This window comes from Mixophyes fleayi, chromosome 2, assembly GCF_038048845.1.
Source record: "Mixophyes fleayi isolate aMixFle1 chromosome 2, aMixFle1.hap1, whole genome shotgun sequence".
NCBI classification, from domain to species: Eukaryota; Metazoa; Chordata; class Amphibia; order Anura; family Limnodynastidae; genus Mixophyes; species Mixophyes fleayi.
In genome coordinates this window covers 254544618-254554308 of record NC_134403.1, presented here as the reverse complement: position 1 = coordinate 254554308, position 9691 = coordinate 254544618, and the positions used below count along the sequence as shown (strand labels likewise).

Genomic DNA, 9691 nt, shown 5'->3' with positions numbered 1-9691 from the left:
AAAGAAAGCATTACATTGTCTGCGAAAAGCGGGACTTTGTAATTGTGGTGGCCTATTTGAATCCCTTTGATATCTGGGTTGGCACGTATTCTAGATACTAAAAACTCAATACAGAAGGCCTATATCAGTAGGGAAATGGGACATACCTGTCTTGTGCCATTTTTTATATTAAATTTTGGGGAGATTAGACTGTTGGAAGAGAACTAGGAGGAAGGATTATAATATAGTGCCTGTATAGCGTGTAGGAAAATTCCATGAAGGACAAATGTTGTTAAGGTCTGATGTATGAAAGGCAAAGATAGACTGTTGAATGCCTTGTTGGTAGGTCTAATATTGTTTTAAGTGTACATTGTCCTAACCAAAGCGAGAGGGACACCATGTAATTTCCTGCTTTAGGCATCTCAGTGACAGGAAATGTAACAATGAAATCTTCAATCATCAAACGTTGGAAAGAGGATGTGTTGAGCTGCAGACACAGGCAAGTATATAATAACTATTAACATTTATTGACTTTTAGCCACAATCTGGTTAGTCCTCATAGAGTCTCAGATATGCCACTTTCTCTCTGTTCTTCCTTAGTAGCTTGTCTGTTATCAGCTGGAAAGGAGAATGAGAAAAACAAAGTGAAAAACTTTTAACCAACACACAGTGTAACCAGTGTAAATTCATTGTTATAGACAACATTATTTCATTATTCACTGCCAAGCACTAGTGAACACTCCATGCTTATTATGTTTAAACACCTAAGCACACCTAAACTCTCTGGTCACGGATGTCACACCCATGCCATAACCGGAACAGAGGAGGATGGCAACAGAAAGTGGGTACCACATCACAACATGGTTACCAAGTAAGTGACCGCACAACACCAGTACCAGAGGGGTTTCACATTAATACAGTTAAACAGCAATATAATCAAGCAGTGGGAATAGTCAATAGAATACTGGGTTGCCTAGAAAAAGATACTACTAGCAGGAAGAGTGAGGTTATATTGCCAGGTTATAGGTCACTGGTAAGATATCACATCAGGTATTGTTTCCTGTTCTACAGGCTCTGTATCCAAATATAATAAAATATAAAATAAATCTAAGAAGTGCTACTAAAATGGTGCATAGGTAGCATAACAAAATTTACCAGGAAGGACATCAAGAGCTTAAAATGTGCATTTTAGAGGACTAGGGACAAATGTGATATGATAGTAACATTGAGTTATATCAAAAGTATTAATAGAGTTTTTTGAAAAATAATGGGTTTCTAGAACAAGGGCGCACACACTAAATTTGAGGGAGGAAGATTGATAGACAACATAAGAAAGAACTTTATTACAGAAAGGATGATAGATCTAAGGAATAGTATCCCAGCATTTGTGGTAGGAACTCATGTAGTAGAAGAATTCAAGAATGCATGAGGCAAACCAATAGTATTAAGATTTAGATCTAAAGTATTTAAAAATAAAGAAACATACATAAATAAAAAGAAATTAATGAAAAACACACAAAAAAGGTGCAGACCAAATTCTGTTTCTATGTACAGCTGCACTCCGCTTTATACCACAAGAATAAAGTCTTGCTATAAATCTACAATGGGTGAGCATTAACATGTTAACATTAATTGATATCACATTGGGGCAGCCATGTTTGAAACATGTCTACTTTTATATCCTCTCATAAGCTTACAAGTCTGAACATATATTAATAATTGATTAATAGGCAACTAAACTGTGTGAAACAAATGGCAGTAGGGTACTAGTTATTAGAATGTATCCACAATTTATCAACAAAATATCAGTGGAGCAGTTGAGCGATACTCAGCTACCTGCGTGATTCTGGCCTGGAGCTGCAAAGATTAATTTACCTGTTCGCCAGGTGAGTCTGAGGGAATATGTACATTTGTGACCTGGCTGGTCGGTTCAAACATGCGCAGTGGAACTGAAAGCCTGCACCGTGTCTTTCAGTTCCACACAAAAAGAATTCATTGAAAAATAATAGAATGACATATGTAATATGGCAATAACAGGTAATATGGAAGAACATGTACTGCTGTAATGTTTGTTAAATAAGCTTTACTGTGTTGTTGCATGGGGAAGCATAACTCCGGCGGATTTTATCACCAGTGGTGACCCCTTGATATAGGGCGAAGTCCTATGGGCAATGAAAACATTGCCATAGGGCTTTCTGCCTTATTATAAATGTGCCCCATAACCTCAGGGCCAGTGAACCTTGATGTGTTTGTAGAGAAGTTCTTGTACAAATTAGCTGAGTATAGTTATGAAACATATTGCTGCAGTGGCAACTTATTTTATACTGGAGAAAATAGTGAATTATAATTCTTACCTCTACCCTTACAGTCCTCTTGTTAGGAGTTGCCACTGCTGCCCAGTCAGGGGATCCGAACCTCCCCGGCCAAGTTACCCTCCTACCCTGTTCTGCGTTCAGATTGTATGGTCCAGGGCTATGGAGATGTAAATTAGTATTTGTTAAAATAATATTTGGATAAAAATGTTCTATTGGATATTATAAGGATATTAGGACACATTAAAGAGTTTTGTAATGAGGATGCAGTTACAGCAATTTTGCAAAACACTGAGATAAAATGGTATATTATTGTTTGTCAGAACTAAAGAAAGCCTTATAACAGTGTTCCTAATACTGAAAATATTTGTGACATTTGTCTTTAAGCTCATTATAATTTTTGACATCACTAATAGCCACACAGTTGTACAATAAATACAATTTATTGTACATTCTACTCATGTATAATAAATGTATGTAAGACTGGTTTGTAATAATGACAAATATACAATAAAACTTTGCTAAATTTAATTTGAAACTGATTCTCTTTTGTAAAAAAGATACTTTTTCCTTAGAATAATGTTGTTGCTTTTTTACTGATGCCCAAGAAAATATTTCTTGTTTGGGTCCTAATAGAGAGCAATGACCTAAATGTAATAACTGAGACAGCCACAGTCTATTGAGTATGTCAGTGGTAAAAAATACACTCACTAAGGAGTAATGCAGTAATACAATATGATATTAAATTATAATAGGCAATGGGGGTATACTTAGCAACAAAATGCAGAAGTGCAGTATCCTGTAGTTACCAATCAACAATGGGTTTTTGAATGATCTTTTGCACATTAAGATCAAATGTCTCAATTTACACATTTGCATTCTGCCAAATGATCCTGATTGTATTACAAGTTACTCAGCAGTTGCGGACGAGTGACACACAGCTGCATGATGTTTTCTAGTTTATTCTACATATATGTTTATAGGGGCATATTCAATTGTTGGCGAAAATGCCAAAAGTCTTGCGGTGCGCGCACTATTACCGTCATTACGGTTATAGTGCGCGTAAATACCATTATTACAGTAGTTTTCTCGTTGGATCCAGCTTACTATTACCGTAATAACGGTAATAGTTTTAATGCCGCGGGGATTCAAAAGAATTGAATATGCCCCATATAATGCTGTAAAATATATTTTAACACCTTAATAAAACTGATCACCTTAGTCAGTACTAACTGAAACAGATATTACCTGGGAGGTAGTACTGACAGCTCATTGATCTTCCGTGAGAAGCGCACAGTACTGGTGTTAAATGGAGCAATACTGGGTAATACTGTGCGCTTTTTATTACAGTCAGACTGATAATCCGCTGGACCAGCAGTAACCATCTGGAAAACACAAGTTTCACAGATAATCTGAATAAGTACAAGCATGAAATATCCAGTTGTATGCAAAAGTATTAACACCCCTGGTCAAACTGCATGTTTTACTGAATCTGTAAGTGAAAACAAGTAAACATAACCTCTGTATGGTAAAACCTCACACATGACATATTTCTACACATTAATGCAGTTTATTATTTATTTGCTAAATTTAGCAGATTGAAAAACGAATGCAATGAATGTGGAATGTGAAAAAGTGGCGACACCCTTCCAGTTGATTCATTAATACTCTAAGGGGCATATTCAATTGACTGCGGGATCGCCGAAAATACCGCGCTCCAAAAATATTACTGTTAATACGGTAATCCTGCGCGTAAAAACCATTAATACGGTAATTTACTCTCTGGATTTCAGCTCGCAGCTCAGGAAGCTGTTGAATAAATACACTTCTGTCAAGGCTTTGTGCCTACTACAAGAACACAAACATGCGCTCATATGCGCAGCTGACTAGGGAACGGAAACTAAGGATAAATGACTGTTACAAAGCAGGGAAATGCTAAAAACTATATCTACATGCCTCTAGCTTCCAATTCTAACTGTTAGGTTTATCATACAAAATAGAAAATTGAACTGGAACCTTTGAAGTTAAGGCAACACCTGGAGGACCCAGAAAAGTCTGATACCCATAACCGACTTATCACTAGAAAGGACCTGCAGAAGTCTTAAGAAGGCACAGAAGTAGTGCTCCACAGTATAACGTTTTACAATTTAATTGCAAAAGTCAACACTGAAGTATGCAGAACAACACTTACATAAGCTAGACACATTTTGGAATAAAGTGCTATAGGCTGATTAAACAAATACAGTTTGGCCTGTCAAGCTCTGTCAAAATTGTCCGGTTTCCACCTGTTTGTGACATTATATTCTGATATCTATATTCATCTTCTAATATAATATAATATCATATACTATAAAACACACAGTGTCAAGGGGTGGGGATTAGGGGCTCTTACCAAAGATGAAGAATTGGCAGATGAGTTATTCCATATGCTTTATTCACCCAAAGCAAACAATTTGGCTGATACATTACAACACACAAGTTATCAGAAATACGAAGAAAACAACAACCAAGAAGTATACAAGATACCATAATGCCTAATGGTATATGTGTGGCATATCTTTAATAAGCGTAATATGTTTGATAATGTCCAGGTTTATATGTGGATGCCTTTGTAAACAAATAAATGAAGTCACTTCCTCTGACTCACTGCTTAGCTTGGGGTTATCTTCCTTGTGTGTCATATAGAATAATATTTTGGGGACTGTCACCTTGTGGCTATATTGATATAATCTGGGACTGTTCAATAATTAGTTGAAAGTAAAACAATGTTTTGGATGTGTGGATAATTTATAGTGAAAGTAACCACACAGCTCAGAGCTACTAACAGTGACAGCTATATTGGATATATACACTACCACAGAAGTATTACCTTACTATCTGGGGGGAAGCGGGGTGCAGTCCTGGCTCCCAAACAGTACCCCTTCTTACTCAGCGGTTTCCTCTGCTGAAGGTGCTTCAGGTTGGTAAACTGGTAACACAACAAATTAATAGTTCAGTCAAGGAAGAAAAAAACCCATATTACACTGGTCTCTAAGTCATCTGGTATATTAAAAAGCACCTGAAATATATAAGATGAAGGTGAAACTGTTTTGTGAATACATACACATGTTGGTTTTTTTTTTAAATGGTATTATTTAAATATCACTTAGTGCAACTACTATCTAAAACAATTCAAAAGAAATGTTAAAACAACAAAGATTAATGTTATTCCATTCTTATGCTCTGTATCTTGAAAAAAGCATCATGGTAATACAAGCTTTATATATGAGGGTGCACCTTCTACAGTGATTGATTGAATATTTATTGTACTAATATTCTACTTTAGACTCTATAATAATACCACTGGCCTTTTTGGGTTTACCCAGTGCGGTACACAATTATCTAGTACCCTACACAATTGTCTGTCCTAATTATTTGGATGCCTGTGGCACAATCTTATTGGTCATACAGAAACAAAATATGACATTACGTCACCCAATAAGATAAAAATAAACAGAATAAAAAGGACACAAGTAGACAGCTGGATGCATAAGTACATTATAGTGGAGCAGAGGCGCACGCAGGGTTTTTAAGTGTGGGTCCCCCCCCCCCCCCAAAAAAAACCCAAAAAAGTGCAGCAGCTCCGTTTCGGCAGCTCTGTACTATCCAGCAGCCGCGGCGCTGTCAAAGAAACGTTCGCGGCGGTGCTGTTTACAATACAGCACCGCAGCGGACGCTTCTTTGACTGCGCCGCGGCTGCTGTATAGTACAGGGGCACTTCTTTAGCGGATAGGAAGGGTTTCTGGAGACCCAAACCCCCCCGCCTGTGTGCGCCACTGGGGAGTATAGTGATCTGCAAGAAGGTTCCTGTCAGTTAAAATTGCTACTCTACTCTATTATCCCAATAGTTTAGATTGACAGAAGATAGATTACAATATGTATTTTCCTGCTAATGCCTCATTTCGGTGTTTTTATGTTTCTATGTGACTTTCTGACAGTGTTTTTTATTTTCTCCAAGATCCAGGTATTTTTGCCATCCAAATGAATCCAGTATGATGTTCTAGATATTGGTAAGTATTGATGTAATTAAAATGTACTATTTCACTGATTTTAGAACTACATGTTCCAAATTCTCCAAGTCATTACTGTTTTTGAATATAATTTTTTTAAGTAGCAGAGCCCAATAGCAGATACTTGTGTAATATTCTGTACTGCATAGACTGGTGTAGTAAGTGTATTATATTGCAATCCAACCACCGGTGGGAGAGCAAACTGTTCTGATAGTCGCCTCATTCTGCACTTGGACACAATTTTTATATGTTTCTGCGGTGGAATTTGGGCTTAAGTGTTCCCGTTCTTACCTCTACCAAGTAATACAGCAGAAACCGTCTCCCAGCCCTACATACAGACTATAAATTCAGCAAAATGCAATATAAAAAAAACAGTACAGAGGCAAACACAAAACTGGAAGACTGTATAATCGTTACTTTGCACATAGGAACATGGCCTGTTTGGTTGCAAAACGTGATTCTTGTGAAACTTCTCAATAATTTCATTGATTTCTAGACCAGAGGTTAACAGATTCCTACTTTTCTAGCTTTATTAATAACTGCTGAACTGCTTACTTGCACCTTAAGTACAAACGATTATCTAGTAACGTCTGTATTTTGTTCTACGTTACTTCAGATTACTGTACTGATATTTATTGTACATCAGTCATCAAATATTTTATTTATCACTGTTACTGTGTTAAACGTTTTCATCACCACTGCTTGGAAGGACACTTAATAGTTTAGAAAATATGCTTTATAACTTCATACATTTATAGTTCAACCATTCAAGCCATACGGGCAGACATTTCATGAGAAGCAAGATAAGAGGTAGGTGAGAGACAGGATACTGGTGTTTTTGAAATGAAACCCTGCTGTAAGAAGCCCTGTCACCTCAGGGTTGTTGTTAATACAACAACAACCCCAAAGGTTTCCTTTGGGCTAAATTTGACCTGCCAGTTTCCAATCTCACTGTGCTGTCATCATGATCTTGCTTTGATAAGAATGCAATTGCGTAAATAAAACGGCACCACTCATTTTAGTCTTTAGTCTGCTGTAATTTCTCCTGACACACGTTCTCCCCACATATAGGGAAAATTGGGAGAAAATCAGGGGCAGTGATGGGTTGGTGATCCAGACTAATTGGGGCCCAGTGAAGTGGTGCTGCCCTGGCGACCTTGTCAAAATAACAAGAAAATCCAATTAGAAGTTGTTGCTTCATGTGGTATGAAACAGCTGATCCAAGTCAGCTCGGACAGGAGCTGCAACAAAGTAAGGAGTGGAGACGGAGTGCTGGGATCGGAGGTAAGTGACTGCTGGGCACATCCATATCATCTTACTGCGCACATCATCTTACGAAGACATCATGCTGGGTATGACCAGGAAAGTTTTCTGGATATATACAGGGCATCTTTCTGGACACATGCATGACATCTTGCTAAGGCAATTAGAAGTCATCTTGCTGGTAAAGTATAGGGCATCTTGCGTGTTATATTGGGACATCTTGTTGGGTTTAGGGTGGTTTATTATATCATGTTGGAAATTTTATCATTGGCCTCCATATGGTAGCATTGAGCTTTATATCATGGCCATGAAGCTGTATATTGTGGGCACTGAACTGTATATATGATGGACATTGGGATTGTAAACTAAGTATTTATTCATTCACCATATGGTGCACTGTAGAACACTAAGTATGTCCTTATATATTTTCTATATATGGTAGTATGGAAGCACAGTGGTTAACATTGCTGCCTCACATCCTGGGGTCATGGGTTTGATTCCAACTTTACAGTTGAAAAGAATGAAACCATAGGTGCATCTTTAATTACACATTTGTCACACCTTATAGGAGATTTTATTTGGGACAGTTTAGTATTACTGAAGATTGCTTGAAGTGCCCAAATGTTGCACACAGCAAATCCAAATACACCTGCTAAGCTATGTCCTGAAAATGCGGACATGAAATTTATGTCCAAATAACTGCGCTACCCTAAAGATGAACCTTTTTTCCAATCTTGCAACAAGATACAAAATTTTTAAATGTCTGTTGCTATTATAGATGGGTCTCTTGATGCACATACTTGTAATATATATCCATAATGTTATATTATACACCATTTAAAAAAAACAACAACAACATCAGTATAAGCCTGTACTAGGACAGACAGAGGGGGCTTTTAACACCAAAATGTAACAAATAAATACAATCTATGCAATATATCTATAAATATCTTCTGGGGAAGTTAAACACTTTTCAATATCCAAAATCTGTCTGCCCTATTTCAACCCTGCTCCAGATTTTATAAAGGATCCCCAATATGTTTCCACTCACCTCCTCAATGTTGTAGCGCCCGGGTCCCACAGTTGGAGCTCCTCTAATAGGGGCCAATTCAATACCCAGGCGGTCTGGGGCACAGGAATTAGGGAAACATTTCCTGTCCTGTCTGCTCTCAAAACAAATTCTTCGCAAATATTCTGAAGATTTTGAAAAAGAAGAATTAAATCTGAAAACAATCCTATATAATACCTACAGAAAATACTGCAAATTAAAACAGAAAAATTGTTGTTTTTTTCTATAGACTGAGCACAATGTAGTATTGCAAACTAGGCTCAGTTTTTATTATAATTATAATTCAGGTCTATTTTTTTGAATAATTTGCTTTAAAAAATAGTTTCTACTAATATGTGATACAAAGATGATCAAGGATTCAATTTTCCAGTCTCTCGTAGTATTTTAACTGATGTTAGGCTTATGCTAAGATAAAAATACAGTGCATAAGGTATAGTTATGACAGTCTTGTCTTATATTCTCCTTGGGAAATATCAGTTTCATGTCTTACCTGGTTTGCGCTCCATGCTCTTCTGTTTTGTGTACTTGAATGCTCTGGCTATGTTGTGTGATGTCACAATGCTGTCTAGTGCTCTGGGCACAACTCATGGTAGTTTTCACTGGGTCCCTCTGCTGGGTATATATCATACTGCAGCCAAATACCTCGGCTGGTCTGTAAAGAAGGAGTCTGGGAAGTAGTGTCTAAGAAATGGCAACTACTAATGTGCACATATACTATTGTTTGTTTAGGCTTTGTGGATGCAAAAAACTGCATTGTTCACTATCTATACAATCAAAACCTATGCTTTCACTGCAACAGTATTATAGTAATGTAAATGACTTCCCAGCTGCTCACAGAATGTCACTATATATATATATATATATATATATATATATACACACACACACATATACACACATATAACACACAGCTAACCAATTAATTAAGCCATTAAATAAGATATTTTAATATTCCATATAGGAGAAATACAATCTGTGATTTATCAAAGCCTCTCTACTGGGAGGGGGGAGGAGACCGC

At 37.0% G+C, this 9691-nt stretch overlaps 1 protein-coding gene across 1 annotated transcript; it reads right to left on the bottom strand.

Moving 5' to 3' along the window:
* Window positions 1-506: 506 nt before the first annotated feature.
* Window positions 507-9274, bottom strand: LOC142138866 (ciliary microtubule-associated protein 3-like). The gene is made up of 6 exons (XM_075195912.1): window positions 9163-9274; window positions 8655-8797; window positions 5161-5259; window positions 3540-3676; window positions 2334-2451; window positions 507-597 (listed from the first exon to the last, which is right to left on the bottom strand). Exons 1-6 carry the CDS (start codon window positions 9176-9178, stop codon window positions 529-531), a joined length of 582 nt encoding a protein of 193 aa, XP_075052013.1. The 5' UTR covers window positions 9179-9274; the 3' UTR covers window positions 507-528.
* Window positions 9275-9691: the final 417 nt, after the last annotated feature.

What these genes read in the sequence shown, in the direction of transcription:
- LOC142138866 (XM_075195912.1), bottom strand. An exon ending in GGCGCTACAACATTGAGGAG is followed by an intron (nt 5,260 to 8,654) that starts GTGAGTGGAAAC and finishes TTGTGTTACCAG; the next exon opens with TTTACCAACCTGAAGCACCT. An exon ending in CTGTCAGTACTACCTCCCAG is followed by an intron (nt 2,452 to 3,539) that starts GTAATATCTGTT and finishes ACATCTCCATAG; the next exon opens with CCCTGGACCATACAATCTGA.